At 56.1% G+C, this 16,291-nt stretch overlaps 7 protein-coding genes across 7 annotated transcripts; 3 read left to right on the top strand and 4 right to left on the bottom strand.

The window, feature by feature from the left end:
* Positions 1-558: 558 nt before the first annotated feature.
* Positions 559-3,600, bottom strand: EX895_003957 (uncharacterized protein; the record flags this gene model as incomplete). The annotated part of the gene is made up of 1 exon (XM_029884555.1): positions 559-3,600. One exon carries the CDS (start codon positions 3,598-3,600, stop codon positions 559-561), a length of 3,042 nt encoding a protein of 1,013 aa, XP_029739265.1.
* A 383-nt stretch (positions 3,601-3,983) lies between these two features.
* Positions 3,984-4,972, top strand: EX895_003956 (uncharacterized protein; the record flags this gene model as incomplete). The annotated part of the gene is made up of 3 exons (XM_029884554.1): positions 3,984-4,152; positions 4,237-4,363; positions 4,435-4,972. 3 exons carry the CDS (start codon positions 3,984-3,986, stop codon positions 4,970-4,972), a joined length of 834 nt encoding a protein of 277 aa, XP_029739264.1.
* A 369-nt stretch (positions 4,973-5,341) lies between these two features.
* On the top strand, positions 5,342-7,036 carry EX895_003955 (uncharacterized protein; the record flags this gene model as incomplete). The annotated part of the gene is made up of 2 exons (XM_029884553.1): positions 5,342-5,434; positions 5,513-7,036. The coding sequence occupies 2 exons, from the start codon at positions 5,342-5,344 to the stop codon at positions 7,034-7,036; spliced, it is 1,617 nt and encodes a 538-aa protein (XP_029739263.1).
* Positions 7,037-7,374: 338 nt separating this feature from the next.
* Positions 7,375-8,370, bottom strand: EX895_003954 (uncharacterized protein; the record flags this gene model as incomplete). Its single annotated transcript, XM_029884552.1, has 1 exon — positions 7,375-8,370. One exon carries the CDS (start codon positions 8,368-8,370, stop codon positions 7,375-7,377), a length of 996 nt encoding a protein of 331 aa, XP_029739262.1.
* Positions 8,371-9,161: 791 nt separating this feature from the next.
* EX895_003953 (uncharacterized protein) lies at positions 9,162-10,772 on the bottom strand (the record flags this gene model as incomplete). The annotated part of the gene is made up of 1 exon (XM_029884551.1): positions 9,162-10,772. One exon carries the CDS (start codon positions 10,770-10,772, stop codon positions 9,162-9,164), a length of 1,611 nt encoding a protein of 536 aa, XP_029739261.1.
* Positions 10,773-12,169: 1,397 nt separating this feature from the next.
* Positions 12,170-15,040, top strand: EX895_003952 (uncharacterized protein; the record flags this gene model as incomplete). The annotated part of the gene is made up of 1 exon (XM_029884550.1): positions 12,170-15,040. The coding sequence occupies one exon, from the start codon at positions 12,170-12,172 to the stop codon at positions 15,038-15,040; it is 2,871 nt and encodes a 956-aa protein (XP_029739260.1).
* Positions 15,041-15,162: 122 nt separating this feature from the next.
* Positions 15,163-15,878, bottom strand: EX895_003951 (uncharacterized protein; the record flags this gene model as incomplete). Its single annotated transcript, XM_029884549.1, has 2 exons — positions 15,163-15,256; positions 15,346-15,878. 2 exons carry the CDS (start codon positions 15,876-15,878, stop codon positions 15,163-15,165), a joined length of 627 nt encoding a protein of 208 aa, XP_029739259.1.
* Between the last annotated feature and the right edge of the window lie 413 nt (positions 15,879-16,291).

Here is a 16,291-nt window from a genome sequence, read left to right as displayed (position 1 = left end):
ACCCTTGCGGTCGGCAAGCTGTCAAGGCAGAAGGGTCTTTTTGCTCTGTCTTTCGGTCTTTCGGCTAAACCACCGCGGTGCAGCATGTGCGGACGAAGCGAGCTGTGGCGAGGAAAGTTGTGGACGAATGGTCGGTGCAGCTGCAGGGTCCCACGAGAAAGTTTAGAGCAGCACCAAAAATGCGGGGAAAAAGGTGATTTTCTGTCAACCTCGACAGCGAGCCTTTCATCGGCTTGCATTTTGCAATGCCAAGCAGCGAGCAATCGATCTCACTTTCTTGGTCGATCTCGTAACTACGGCGTGCGCAAGCCACTCTGTTGGGTTCTGCAGCCAGCAGCGCTCCGGTGACACACCGCTCAGAAAAGCAGCCGCGGATGCCACCTTACTTCGGAAGCGTAGAGTACGTCCCGGTTAAACAGCGCTTACAGTTGCATTCCGCAATCGCGCTGCACGGTCTCTCTGCATCCTCGAACATTGTTCTTGTCTCCCATCACAATTAAAGTGAAGGCCAGTCTGCATGGCAATAACGTGGTGCAAGACCAGCGCACAGGGAGCACCTCACTGCACATACGACATGCTCTCAGACCATCCCCACTCTCGATCGTACCATCCGGCAGCCTGAACGCCGCCTTCGCCCATCCATTCCGCCGTGCTATCCACCACAGCCCACTCCGGAATCATTGTCGCCGTTCTCGTCGGTAGCAACCGCGCGGCTCTTGATACACCTTCCATCCCTATGCCGTGTACCACTAACGCCAAACCTTGATCGTACGTAGGATGAGGAGCCAGTGTGAGCAATGCGGTACCGTTCTCGTAGAAGCTGTTGCCGTGGATGTCGAACTGTGCTGAGGTGTCGGGCGAGGGGAAGCGAATTGAGCTCTGCGTGGGCCAGCTATCAAAGACGCTTCGAGTGAAAGTATTGATGCCGGGTCCACCTAGGGTGACGATGTTGCTGTGCTTCCACAGGTCGTCTTGTTGAATAGCGTCAAAGTCGGCGTCGGTCAAGATCTGCGAGTTGATCGCACCGTACAGCAGCAGATCGGCGGCAAAGCGTCGAGCGACACGTGTCCATGCCGCCACCTCTTCTTGTGGGCCGTCCGAGGGAACAATTAGCAGCATGGGTCCTTTCGAGGTCACGATTCGTAGCACCGGGCCGATTGGACGAGCGGATCCTGAGCTTGCTGCGAATGTTTCACCGGTGCTGACTTGCCACTCTCCAGTCTCCGATCGGTCAAAGTGCACTCGTTCCGTGTCGCTGACCGATACTTGCTTCATTTCGCCGGCCAGCAAGAATCGCAGCGACGTTGCGTTGGAAAGAGAAGCACCGCCAGAGGGCGATCGACGCAGGACGTTCAGGTCGACTTCAAAATGTCGAGCATTTCGTGCAACCACGTCAAAGTGTCCCGCTGCACCGGCGTCGACTTCATCCTGTTCCTTCTGCGCGACATATCGTACTTCCAGCTTTGCGAGACGGCCCGGGACATCAACCTGGCTGATCCGCCAACCACCTTTTGAGCCCGCTTCCGCTGGATTGAAGACTGTCAGCGTAAAGTTGACCGGCACCTCTGGCATCTTGTAGCCAGCGTTCCTGCTGGACGAGCATGCCGAATCAATCGCATCCTGCACATCTTCCTCCGAAAAGAACGAGTCCCACCAATGTGGCCGTCCCGGCACCTCCGCGATCTTAACCTTGTCTACAAGCCCGGACCGCCGGTTCCAGCCGTCCACTACCATGGCCATATCCTTGGAATTCCAGGGCGGCACGTTGGCGTCCGCCGAGCCAAACTTGACCAGCAGATTCAATCCGGCCAAGTTGCTGGCGTATAGATCGTTCTCGAACATAGTCACACCGCTGTGGAGGATGCCCAGGAGGGCAGGGTCTGTGAAATGTCTTCCTACCTTCCATCCAAACGACACGTAATCCGTGACCTTGGTGTAAGCCGATCCGACCATGCCGCCAATGGTCCGATCCGGGAACCGCGATAACCGGTACCACGCACCCTGCCCACCGTTCGAGTGGCCCATAACAAAGAGCTTTTCGGGATCAAATTGCCATGTCTGCTTCTCTTCCTCTGACATCGTACTTGGAAGTCCATAGAGGTGCTCGTGAAAAGCAGCGACCGCCGCGTCAGCAGCTTGTAGCGATGCGAGCTGCCAATCATATCCCCACGGTGTGCGCCCCGTCGGCAAGATGACCCAGTTCTCATCCTGACGTCGAATGCTGTTGCTGAAGAACAAGTCGCGCACATCCACTCCGGCTCCGTGCAGCGTCAAGATCAGCGGCGGAAGCCGCGCCTTTGCAGCTGAGATGCGTTTTGCTCGTTTGGGTGGCGTCGCTGCAGCCAGTTGCACTGTGCCATCGTCAGCTAGATAGCTGTACATGTAAGCGTTGTGATCCTGGTCGCTGCTCGAGGCGTCCCAGAAAGCTGGCTTGCGTATGAGCGGTACGCGTACGCTCTTGGTGATGGGTGCCTTGGCTGAATCAGACACAGGTCTGAGATGGACGGTCAGCTCGATGTTGTTCAGGGTCGGGTCAAGCGGGGAGGTCTGATTCAGCTTGATGGGAAGCACAATGGTCTGACCCGGCGCGATCCTCCACTTTGCCCGTAGTTCGGCTCTGAGGGAGGTTGATGCTACAACATCGACGCTGTCCGCAACGTAGGTTTCAAGCGGATCGATGTTCCGGAGCGCCAAGGACAGCCCCCAGCCTGCCACCCATCCACCGACCACGTGCGGAACGTTGCTGTGATGTGGATCCGTATGAATCTCGATCAGGTCTTGCTGAGGTACATCTTGCAGGCTGCGAGCAGTGACGTCGATGCCGATGGTCATCTTTGGGCTTTCTTTTCCGCCATCGTTGCGCGGATCGCCAAAGATGCGAATCTCGTACTGTGATCTGACCAGCAGCTTGTACGAGCCTTGATCTAGATGTATCAGATGCTGTGAGATAGACAGCTCTGGTGCGGTAGTGTCCTCTCTGGAGAACGAAGCAATGTACGAGTACCAGTCGCCCGTGTGCCATTCGATGGCATCGTTGCTACCCTGCCTGTCTTGCGTTGTTGCCTTGTCCGAAGGAGGCGACTTTGGTACCACCGCAAACTCGGCTGTCTTGTCCATCGTGATAGCGAGAGCAGTGAAATTGTTTGCGATTTCGAGATCTGTCGCAGCTACCATCTGCCATTGTAAAGAAGACCATCCTGCACTCTTGCGCACCCAAGGCCAGTCGACACTTGGATATTCGACAGTCAGGGATTGCTTGATATGGTTGGCTTCATCGATTTGCACTTGTGATTCGAACGTTTGCGCGGTCGTTGTGGCGTTTGAGGGTCCGTAAGCGGAGAAGTACCTCTCTGCGCCAGACGTCGGGTCTAGCAGCTCCTTATAGCTTGCGGCCACGGAGGGAGGAAATCCGCCAAAGGGAAGCTCGCGCATTCCTCCAGGAAATGGGCCAAGAACTTGCCATGTAGTGTCGAGGGTGACAGCGGTTGGATCTAGTCGATGGGTAGCCGACATGGTGTCGGCGCGGAAGACTTGCTGCGTCGAGATGGTGGACGAGATGAGCAGGGTGAGAAAGTACCCAGACTTGAAGTGTCGGTGCATCTCGTCTGAATGGCCCGACCAGCGACCTGGTGTTACCGGTCGCTCTCAGTGTTGTGATTAACAAGGCAATCACCGTGGTATCGACATTGTCAAAAGCAAACCCACAAGCGGAGGAGAAGATTCCGACATGGGCCACCGAAAGGTCTGAAAGAGCTGCCGAGGGTAATTTTATGTGCGTGCCACTGCAGACCCTGCATGCAACCGACCAAGTGAATGCACGGACAGGCCGGTCAACCTCCACACTCAATTCCTTCATCATGCAAGTTCAGGCCGACCTCAAACAGCTCTTTGCTTGCACGACTCGATCTCTACTCTGCAGGTCTCTATCGGTCCGCCCTTCACTGCTTCATCGATCTGGTATCACTACAACAGCGATTTGCAACATGTCAAAGGCTGCACCGGGACACAAGGACGCCGTCTACCACACGGAATGCACGGGACAAGCGCTCGAGACGGTCAAGGCACACTCGTCTCCTTCTGAACAGACCTTGTTCGGCGCCTGCTTCTGCCCCTTTGTACACAGGGTGTGGATCGCCCTCGAGTATCTCGGAGGTGAGTGAAGCTCTTGACGAGGTGGCACCGGTTCTAAATCCTCTCAATGGCGTTGCTGACTCACTTCGGTCTTATGTGCTGCAGCACCGTACCAATACCGCGAGGTGGACCCGTACAAGAAGCCAGCAGACCTGCTCGAGCTCAATCCTAAAGGCTTGGTGCCCGCGCTGAAGCTGTCCAACGGCAAAGGTCTAGCTGAATCCACCGTCATGTAAGTGTTCTTCTTCGAACTCAAACGACGAGGCTCGGCCATCTCGACTGACACGCGATTCACTATTGCAGTCTGGAGTACATCGACGAGAAGTACGGTGGCGGCAAGTCGGGACACTCCCTCTTCCCACCTCTTTCCGACCCCTACGAGCGAGCAGTCTACCGCCTCTCTGTCGACAAGATCAACCGCAACCTCATCCCCTCGTTCTACCGCTACCTCCAAGCGCAGGAGGTCGAGAAGCAGCTCGAAGGCGCCAAGGAGTTCACTGGCCACCTGAGCGACTTTTTGCGTTCTATGTCGTCCTCGGGCACCAACGGCTTTTGGGACGGCAAATCGCTCTCTGTGGTCGACTGCACTGTGGCTCCCTGGCTGTACCGCGCTACCAACGTGTTGCGCCACTTCCGCGGCTTTGAGCCCAGACAGCTTCTCGAGGCGGACGTGTTTGACCGATGGCAGCGCTGGACAGAGGCTGTCTTTGGTCTGGAGGCTTTCAAGGCGACCACTTCGACGGATGACCTGTACCTCGACTCGTACGTGCGCTATGCACAGAACCGTCCCATGACGTCGCAGGTTGCCGATGCTATCAACAAGGGTCGTGGCCTTCCCTGATCATAGTGTCGGTCTGGTATGCTTGCAAATCAACCAGTAGGTGCTCGGTTCAAAAGTTCGTGTAAGAACATCTCTTGCGTGCTTGTCTCTAAAAGCCACCCCCACGAAGAGGTCGCCACACCACGGCAAAACAGTATCTTCTTGCGATTTTCAAAAACGCAATTTTGTGGAGGAGACCTTTCATTCTCGGAAGAAGCACGTCCGCACAATCTCAGAATACAGCGGTAAATGAAATTAGCCCAGCAAAGATTGCGCAAAAGGCTCTCTGCACGGATCTACATTCAGTATCCTGCGTATGAGCTTAGCTTGAGTCTTTCGTTTCCACCATCATCTCCTCTTCACAGACCTCGAGTCCATCCAACCTGCACAATGTCGTCAACAGGCAAGACTTCCGAAGCGGAGCTTATCGCACGCCCGCTCGAGTTCAAGGGCGGCAAAGTAGCGCCCAACCGTCTGGCCAAGGTGAGCTATCTTTTCCAATTGATTCCGCTCAGCCACGGACACACAATTTACTGAATGCTGTATCCTTGTTGGTTGCAGGCCCCCTTGGAGGAGACACTCGCCCGCGCTGGAGGCGGACCACCCAACTTTGCCCACTTTGAGCTCTACCGCGCATGGGCTCGCGGTGGCTGGGGGCTCATCATCACCGGCAATGTCGCCATCGATCCTACGCACCTCGGCACTCCATGGGATGTCGTAATCCCTAACGATGAAAAGCACCTCGAGTTCTTCAAAACCGCCATGAAGAGGTATGCCGATGCCTGCACCGGCCGTGATCAGCCGGATCTCGTCGATCCCAAGGCGCGACCGCTGGCGGTCGTCCAGCTCGTCCATGCAGGTCGACAGTCGATGCGCGGTTCGGGTCGCGGCATCACCGCCCCTTCTCTCGCTCCCTCGACAGTGCCCATGAGCACGATGGGCTCGTTTGGCCCCATCGGCAAAGCGGTCGACCATCTCATGTGGGGTCCCGTAGCAGCGCTGACGCTGGAACAAGTCCACCAGCTTCGCGATCGCTTTGTGAAAGCTGCGCTCATCTGCGCCGAGGCCGGGTTCGACGGCGTCGAGATCCATGGAAGCCACGGTTACCAGATCGCAGCGTTCCTCAGCCCAAAGACCAACTTGCGCACCGACGCGTACGGTGGATCAGCCGAGAACCGCGCCCGGCTGTTGCTCGAAATTGTCGAGGGCGTGCGCAAGCAGGTCAGCAACGATTTCCTCGTTGGTGTCAAGCTGAACAGTTCTGATTATGTTCAAGGTGGTTTGACGGAGGACGATGCGCTGCTCAACATCAAGTGGCTAGCTGAGACTGGCAGTGTTGACTTTGTCGAGATCAGCGGTGGTAACTATGAGAACCCTTCTTTTGTTATGGAGGGATTCGACTCGGAAGCGGAAAAGGCCAAGATCGAGAAGCTCTCTGCGAAGAGCGGCTCCGCCAACGCCAAGAAGGATTCAAAGGCAACGAGTACGGGTGCTGCGACAGTACAAGGCGCAGGGGCCGATCCTACGGCAAAGACGACCGCACGCACGGGTCGACGTGAAGCCTTCTTCCAGAGCTTTGCTCGTCGCTGCCGGTCCGTTTTGCCTGCCGACTCGCGCCTCAAGATTGTCCTTACTGGCGGCCTGCGTTCGCGTCATGGCATCGCTTCCGCCATCCACCCAGACGACGGCGCCGCCGATATCGCCTGCCTCGGCCGCCCAGCCGCTGTATTCCCCTCTCTCCCTCGCCGTCTCACGGACACGTCGATCCCAGACGACTCCCCGGAAGCAGGCACACCCGAGTACAATGTCCCCGCTGTATCCAGTCTTGCTCTCGTGCCAGCCAAGATCGTCGGCGCAGGCTGGGGCACGCTGTGGCACACGTTCCACATGGCCCAGACCGTGCTGGGCAAGGGAGAGGGTGCTGCGGGCAAATCGACCTGGCGATTGATCAAGGATTATACCAAGACAGGCGCGACCCAGACTGGGTTCAAGGAGCCGAACGACGATCTGTTCATGCTGTTGGTCATGACCGCCATCCCCATGTTGGCCAGTATTGCGGTTTTGGTGTACAATTATAGATCCTAGATCGTAGACGGTGCAAGTATTGATCTTTGTTCTGGTCTTTTCGAATACATGGATGCCATGCTCTTTGTGGTGGCAGATTGGGGTCTCGTTCTTGTTCGGACATCGACGCGGCGCCCCTTGTGCTACATGTCTGTGCGAGTCTTGTTTGCTGTGCTAGCTTACGATTGTGAGGCTCTTAGTTACGCTGCTCGCATAGCTCATGCGATGGTTGGTGCAATGCTGGATCACGGCTGTGGTGTGACCTGTTTCAATGCTCGAGGAGGCGTCTAGGCCCCAGAGATGTTTTGTCCCTCACGTCGTGTGCGGCGCCATTCCGCAACGAATTGGGGAGTTCGACCTTAACACACCTCTACAACGTCGTCATACTTGCGCTTGCGCACTCGGTTGCACTGCGCATTGACGGCAGCCATAGAGGCTTGTGTCACGTGTTCAAGTCGATCGATCGAAGAGCAACTGCCAAAGCGAAGGAAGTAGGAACCATTGCGTATGAGTCTGGTGACGTTTTGAACGTAAACAAAGCTGCCAACCTTGAAGCGAGATTCCATGCTTGCGTGCAAACCAGCAGGAGCAGTTTTGGCGACGAGCAGAACGGCTGCATCGTCGTTGCCAAAGTCGAGTGTAGCCACCCGCTCGATCCACTCTGTTTCTGAGTATAGAGTAATGCGGGCAACGAACGACATGCCAGAGCCCTCGGCTGGGTGGCTGTGCAGATAGGTCCACGCTTGCGGAGCGCTCAAGCTGCTGACTTTGACTTTTGTGCCGGGTACGAATTCCATTGGAGTCTCGTACTTGCCGGGAGCGGGACTAGGCTGCAAAGAGCGATCTACCAGTTCGCGCGAAGGTCTCTGGCCGGCGATATGTGTGGTATCGCCACCATCTTCTACGAAATCTTGCATGGCTTCGATATCTGGGCCACGAGCGGCCTGCACCTGGATCACACGCGCGGATGGAGCAGAGGCGGACTGCGAATTCCCGAGAGTGGAAAGGCCTCTGCTGCTTTGGAGAGGTCCGGCCTGGACGCGGGAAGGTTTGAGGCCGTGCTCAACGTGTCGGATAGCCAACGGCACAGCCACACTTGGCTGTGGGATCGTCTGGACGAAGGGACGACGGCTTTGCTGAGGCCGGAGGATCGGCATCAAGTTGACGGGCGGAGGGTCTCGACCTTGCTCTTTGTAATCATCGACGATGGTTTTGATACCGCCCATGAGGCGCTTGCGGTATCGTTCGTGCCCCAGGACGGCAAAGAGGTCTGTAGTGGTGATGTTGGCCTCTTTGAGGAAGGTGTCGAGTTCGAGGGCGTGGTGGAACGCCAGACTGTAGGGCTGGATAGACATGTTGGTCGGCGGTAACGGATAGATAGCAAGGAAAAGAGGTGCGGGAGTTATTAGGAGCGGAGGTGGTAGAAGAACTAAAGCGAGATGGTTGCGAAGAAGAGGGACCTAGTACAGGAGGAACTGGGAGGTTGCGAAGTTCACCAGGATGGATCGTTTCTGCTGTGCGGAATAGCAGCACCAATCTCGAGACTGCGGAGACTCGGTGTGATTAAAGTGAAGACGTCGTAAACGCGTGACGACACGTCACCATCACCTACGGCCGCTTCTTCAACCTCACAGTGACAGTCGTCATCGTAGACTGCTTTTTTCGAAGCCATGACACGAATATGGCGAGAGACGCGGTGTAATCCCACGATAACTTTAAGGTTTCAAATCGATGTTCTTTGAAAACGATCCGTCAGCTGTAGGAGGGCATCCGACGACAAGTGTCTGTTGTAGACCGACTCCGCAAGACATCACAGTAGAGAAGGCGCGGAATCGAGACGATTTGGATTCCGCACCAAGTCTGTTCCTTCCTCCGATGTCTTCTTCAGCAGTCAGGTACCTGCCTGTTCGCCCTTTACTATTCCGCGATTCAAACTTACTTGACAGAATCTCAACGACACCGAGACCGACACGACCAGGATGTTGCTCGTGCACCACGTACAAGTCAGTCAGTCGGTTAGGTTTGTACATTTGCGGGTATAAAACTTATGTATTGTACAACTCGAGAACGGGCGATGCACAAATACAGAGACCGTACCGTTTTGGTGTAGGAATGCAGCGCAACATGTCCCTTGGCAGACACTTGTTTAGTTGACGGGGCCAGAGGTAACAACAGGCTCGTTGATCTTTTCCTTTTTCGCGACCGAACCATTGTCGGTGTTCGAGGCGATCCTTGCCGCTCCCTCTTCCGAGTTGACGGGATGGTCCGCATCCCCGAAACCCATCTGAGAGACATCATATCCGTTGTCTGCAAGGTACTGACGGAACGCTTCGTCTTCCTTCTTCATACTATCCTGCCCGATGTTGGGGATAAACAGGTACGTGATTACGGCTGAGAAGATAGCAAGTCCGCCGGCAATGTAAAATGGCCCGGCGTAGTAGATGTTGTCGTCGGGCGTTCCAAGGTCGGCCTGGATCTGCGGATAGGCGTACGATCCAGAGAAGGCTCCTATCTTACCCACTGCAGCAGCAATGCCGTAGAATGTACCTCTGACTGCGGCAGGACCACAGGCTTTGCTTGCAAGAAGCCCCAAGTTATTACCGGGTCCGAACTCCCCCCATGCGAGGAAGAGTCCGTAGATAGCAACAAGCTTTCCTAGGGACTCTCTTATGGACCCGAACGCACCACCCATGGCGAAGGCGAAGACAGACTGGCATAGAAGACCGATGATCATTGTGTATCTGGGCCCAAGTCGGTCCGCGACAATGGCGCCAATGATGGTTCCGGGCAGGTAAAAGCAGTTGAGGGCGGTCGAATAGGCCAGCGATCGTTTCAAAACGGTGTAATCGGATGCTCCATTCTTGGGGTTAAGCTGCTTGATAATCAGAGAGGAATAGATGCCGCTAGGGTACGACACATAGTCATAGCAGAACCATGCAAGGCAAACGGCGAGGAGGCGGACCCAGTATCGCTTGAAGATGAGCCAGTAGGGGACGTTCCTTTTGATGGCATGTTTGCGGAAATGTTCTGGTTCGTGCATTCCCGTTCGGAAGAAGAACACAATCAGAGGTGGCAGAGCGCCAAGACCGAGCGTAAGACGCCAGACCCATTGCAGATGGTTCATGCCAAAGATGAGGAGGAGGATATAGGCAACCAAGACGGCGACGACGAAGCCGAGGTCGATCATGGTGTTGGTGGCGATGATGAAATACATCTGCTGTCGGCTTTTGTTGACACCTTCACCTTCGGTGTTTTCGGAGGCGGCGACGGAGCCACTGGGGTACTCTGCACCGATAGCGATGCCCATGATGAAGCGGTAGGCGGAAAGGGCAGCGAAAAGACCGTTAACGGAGCCGCCGGCGCCCCAGGCCCCAGCAATCAAAACAGACCAGAGAGTGAGCCAGATGGAAGAGAACCACATGCCGTGTCGACGTCCGATGCGGTCAACCAGAAAGCCGAACAGGAGCATGCCGAAGACGGTACCGGCAAAGACGAGAGATGAGAAGCGCGACTCGAACGTAGAGAAGCCAGGATGGTCGGGGTAGATGTATGAGAGTACGGTGAGAGCAGGTCCACTGGCAGCGTTGACGTATCCATCAGAGAACAGGGCAGCACCGCAAGCGAAGATGAGCCCGACAGCTCCGAGACGAGATTTTTTGGTGATAGGCTGAGCAGGAGCGTCATAGGACGGGGGCAGGTCGTGCTTCTCACCCGCAGGTGAAACGTCCTCCAGACGCGCCTGTTGAATGTCTGCCATCTTCAGGTGTCTTTCTGGTCGAGAGAAGTAGGGAGAATGCGGCAAAGGTATAGGTGAGTGACAGGATAGGAAGTGCGAGTAGGGGCGAGCGAAGACGAGCTTTTTATAACATTTTGATACTGTCACAAGGGCACATTTGCCGAGTGCGCACGAGATGGAGCCGAATTCGAGTGGGCTTTCAGTATCAGGACAGGGGCACAATTCTACCACCACCGGCCTCAGCGTAAACAAAGAAGGAGCATTCATTCCCCTTTGCTGTGCTCGACAGCCACACAAAACCGATAGCAACTCGGCTAGCGTTTATCCCGACAAGCGAGCAAGGAACACTGTTTCTTCAGCGACCGGGCGAGCGGTCGATACGGCGTAAACGGCGCAAAGTAAGATAAAGCAAAAGACGCTCGCGTTTCTCCCCACGCCTCTTTCCTGCACGGCAATGCAGTCTGGCATGCACGGTATCACTCGAGTGGGTTTGCTTTGCAGTAGGCCAATTTCACTCAAAGGGCGGGCACGTTCGCTGGACGCTGTTTGCTCATGCGATACCATCATCTTTCCTCGAGCTCGCACCTGCCTAGATAGACACATTTCTCTCTCACGAGCAGAAAATTCTCCTATCTCCTGTGCCACACTGACCACGTCCCTCTGTCTGTCGCCGGCGGCTCGGATGCGCACCTCGCCCACATGCTGTGGTTCTTTACGCGAGCGGATGCTGACCGCGAGCTGAGGTGATGTAGCGTCATCGCTGGTGACTGACTTCAGTGACTTGACTACCTGTGGACTCGCCACCATGCGCGTGGACACTGCATGGATCTCTCGGCGGTCACGTTCCCTCTCGATTGGCCACCAGCGTTTGCAGCGTGACCTTGCCTCGTTGAATGTGGGCTGCTTCCCACCTGCCGAAAAGCCTGTGGGGGATTTGAAACTCCTCTTCCTCGCCTAAGCGACTCTGCAATTTGTCTTGTCTTCCGGCAAATTTTTGTTCTTTCGCGCTACTGAGCTTGAAATGCCCGCTCCGACTTCTTTCAACGACGAATTCCTAGTTGGTCTTCCCTGCAACCTCGAAGCTTCCACGGTTTCCATGCATCCCGAGCCTGGTCGTTCCTAGGCTAATCACCACGTTGACCCGGTGAGCATCGGTTCTTGTCCACCAAGCGCGAGGGTACGAAGCCAACCATGCGACCCAAGATAGGCCTTTGGAGACACACAGCAAGATATGGTTGATTCTCACTCGGCCGAGAGGTCAATCACTCCGACTCCCGAGAACCGATTCAATTTTTTGGTGTTTCTTCTCAAAAGCTTGAAGCTTCACACGACAGGTGTCATTCTAGCGGGTTCATGCCACAAGCCCTCGCCTTCACCCATGCCTCTGCGCACCGTCGACCAGCAGGCCCTTCGCAATCATGGAAGATCTGCTCAAAGCGCTGCAAAACATCGGACTAGCGTTACCAGACGCAGAACAGCTGCTTCAGCTCTCCGATCCAGATGCGGAGGTCCAGGACAACCTCGCTCGCCACCTTTCTCTCACCCCCGCCAAGACTGACGTGGCCCTCGACGAGAATGATGTCCAAACCAGCAACGACGCTCACGACGCACAAGATGATGAAGAGGATCTGGCGATGGACCCTTTGGTCGATGCCGATCTATTCAAGGGCGCTGTCCAGGCCTTGCTCGAGAATTACAACAAGTCCATCGACAAGGAGCGAGACGCTCTTCGCAGGGAGACGGAGGCTCTCACCTCACCGAAGAAGCTCAAGCCTGTCCCACTGAGAGCGTTGCTAGCGAGACAAGCAGCAGAAATCAAGAGGCGCCAGGAAGAAGTTCACATCGCCGCTCACGATCCAGAATCAGGGCGGAAGCGAAGACGGCTCTACCTCCCACGTCAGACTTTCGACGGTGTTGGGAGCTACGCATCCGACACACCACTCGATCAGCTCAGTCGTATCGACGCAGACGAGTTCCAAGCACCAAAAAGATTCCAAGGCAGATACATCCTTTGCAAAGTAGCTTCAAGTCTCAACCTCTATGTCGCCTGCACCTTCATCGGCCTGCTTCCGTCGGGCAACGCAATTCCCGTCAGCATCGCCCACTTTACAAGCAATCTCCATCTCAGCGGATCGCAACTCGACGCGTGTCTTCCCATCGGAACCATCCTAGCGATACGCGAGCCGTTCGTCAGTCTCAACCACTTTGCAAAAGGCGGGCCGTGCCAGGGCGGAAAGAGTGTTCACGGCGTCCGCGTCGACACGCCTACCGATGTTCACATTCTCGACCGACTGAGCGAGGCCGATACAAATTTGTTAGATGCCACCGCGTGGAAAGTCGACATGGCGCAGAACGAAGCTGAGCATTTCGACGATGTGGCTTCCTTGCTCAGCGATTCGCCCGCAGCTTGCAACAGTAAAGGATGCCGCTGGCTGCAAGACGGTCCTCTTTCTCGCATCATCGCTTCTTCGACGTCCTCCGACACCTCGAAACATATAGAGACTCTTTCACAGAAACAGAGGGAGGAGCTAAGCAAGCGAACACGGTCCCTCATCCAGTCTTTTCTCAACGAGAACCGACCAGGTGCCGCATACCGCGAACTCTGTGCGGCCCGAGTGCTCGGTCTTCCCCTTTCCTCCACAGCCGAAGACCTTGAGCTCGAAGGTCAAGTGCTGTTCAAGAAGTGCGACTTTGCATCCAGCCGAGTCGCCTTCGAAGCCGCCCTCTCCGCATATCCACCCTCGCAACGCACCTCAGCACAAGACCGCATCCTCGAAACGCTGCAAGCCGTCCGAGCCGCGCAAAAGGCGTCAGCACTCGGTCCTACGCACGAAAACATCTGGGGCTACTACTTTGACTCTCAAACTTACGCTACCCCACGGTTCGATATCCAGGACTGGTTCGGACCCGTGGCCATCGAGAATATCCCCGGTGCCGGACGTGGGCTGGTGCTCACCCGGGACGTAGACGAGGGAGAGCTGCTACTGTGCTGCAAGGCAGCGGCGTCGAGCTATGCGGCGGAACCGAGCTGTAGAGGCATCTTCCTGTTGCGATACTCGGTGGAGTCGGGTGTCACCAGCACCACGACGCAGGTGCTGGCTGCGACAAAGAGCATTCACGCTATCATCGATCGGCCGGGTGAGCTCACTTTGCCCATCATGGGGTTGACGGCGGGTCCTGGCGTGGAGTATTCACAGTGGGTCGCGGAGGAGTATCCTGCCCCTCCCGAGCGCAGCTGGACAGACGCGCAGACACCAGCGGACCAGATCGAGGCGCTGGTGCAGACATGTCAATCGCTGCTCGGCCTCAAATCGGAGCAGCAACAGCGGTGGCGCAAAACGGTGCTCGAAGGAGCTTCTCGACCCTCCATAGATGCGAGCTACGTCGACGGCGTGCTGCGCTTCAACGCCTTTGGACCCGCCGCCAATCCCGGCGGCAAATCGTCCTCCAGTGACGAAGCAGAGCAAGACTCGGAACTGACACGCTCGACGATGGTCCACCCACTTCCAGCCATCCTCAACCACGCGTGTCTTCCCAACGTCTCGTCCGTCTTCTTCGGCGACATTGTCACCACGCGTGCGCTGCATCCGTTGAAGAAGGGCACCGAGATCATGCACCAGTACGTCAAAGGGGAGCAGCCGTGGCTCATCCGACGCTCGCAGCTGTCCAAGCACGGGTTTGTGTGTAAATGCGGCATTTGCGAGCTCGACGAGCGGGATAGCGAAGACAAAGTGCACGAGCGCGGTCAGATCATCGGTGGTTCGCTCTCAATGCTTCAGGAACGCAGTCGGATCGTGTTGAAATCTTCCACCCAACCACTACAGACCCTACAGAAGGGCGAGGAAGATCATCGAGACCTGGTAGAGTCGCTGCAGGAGATGATTGAGAAAGTGCAAGCGACGTACGATGCGCAGCGACCCATCCTGCGACCGGACCTGATGAAGATCTTCCAGCTGCAGGCGCTGCACCAGAGCGAGTATGATGTCGATGGTGCGATCGGCACAGAGCTCAAGGCGCTCGAGTCGATTGGGTGCACGCTGTCAGGAAATTCGGAAGGAAGAATGCTGAACGAGCTGCCGTCACTGCACTTCGATGGTGGGATCACCTCCATGCTGACGCTGGCAAAGTGGACGTTGAAGCAGGACAAGAGGACAGAGGCAAAGCGGTGGATCGAACAGGCGTTCTACACGCATCAGTGCACCATTGGCGGTGGACTGGATATCTTTTTGGATCGTTGGCTGGATGCTTTTCCGGATCTTCCGTACCGCGAGTGGTTGCCTCGGTGCTAGATCGCCTGACAAGAATCATAGATGGTCCCAATCCAAGAAGGTGCGACCAGCTGTTGTGTGGGATGTGTGAAGGTGACATTGCCAGGAAAGCGCACGATGGGAGTTTGAACTGGATATGGAGACTATTCTTCTCCAACCCACCTGGAAGCTATATCGCCAATATGCGGCAAGTAAGGGTTTCTCGACAGCGACGGTGCCGATTTGTGTGCTGTAGATCTGTCAGACGCAGTAGCAATGCAAAGATCTGTCAGCACCACTTTCACCCTGCAACCTGATACTTTGACTTAGCCGAGAGAGAAACTTACGCATTGACCCAAAACCACCCGTACGTACCCATCCCCACCAACAACCCGATGGTCTTCAAGCCCAACACCGACCTCAGAATCCACAGCAGCACGATGAGAGCGGCGCCACTGAGACCCGCCTGATACGCGTGGAACCTCGCCAGATCGTTCTCCGTCTCCCAGATCAGTACGAGTGCCGAGCTGAACGGTGGCAGCGCCCACGCGGCGGCGCAGACGCTGCTCAGACTCCACGCCTGCGACGTGCCGAACGAGTGCGAGTATCCTCCCCCTCCACCTGCTGCGGGTCCACCTTGGAATGATTGCGATGGTTGTTGCCACGATGGTGTTGCACCTCGGCCTGGCTGGGACTGGGACTCGACGGTGGATGCTGCGTCGAATACGACATTGGCATTGTTGCTGTTGGACGCTGACGAGGCGGGTTGGTGCTGGTACGACTCGGTTGCGTAGCGTGGGTCGAGGTCGTCGTCGAACGATTCACGGTATCCGCCTGCGCCACCGCCGTTGCTGATCAGAGGCTGCTTTTGTTCCGCCATGTTGCTGTTGTCTGGCTGAGGAGAGCTGAAAGCGTGGAGAGGATGGAAGCCCTGAAGAAAGCGAGCAATGCGAAAGCACCGGGAACAACACACCCCGTTCGACAACTCTTGTTCGCGTTGCAAAATCATCCCGAAGCCACATGCACAGCTCTGTCCTTTTCGGGCGAGATATCGACGGTTGGCTCGAGCGCGTCCTTTTGGATAGCACTGCATCTAAAACAAGGCGGTGAACAGCCTTCTAAGCGCTCTCGTGCCTCTGTAGCCTCCACTCTATTTTTTGACAGCCCCGCATGCCTTGGACCTGCATGCCACCCGAATACCTCCTGGCTCAGGAGCACAAGACGACGGCAACTCACACCGCCTCCTTTCACTACCTCGTCCCAATCGAAGCTCGTGACAACAAGACGTCCCCG

The sequence above is a fragment of the Sporisorium graminicola genome, chromosome SGRAM_22 (assembly GCF_005498985.1).
Source record: "Sporisorium graminicola strain CBS 10092 chromosome SGRAM_22, whole genome shotgun sequence".
In the NCBI taxonomy this organism is placed as follows: Eukaryota; Fungi; Basidiomycota; class Ustilaginomycetes; order Ustilaginales; family Ustilaginaceae; genus Sporisorium; species Sporisorium graminicola.
Note: the sequence above shows the minus strand (reverse complement) of the source record. Positions and strands in the feature narration are given on the sequence as shown.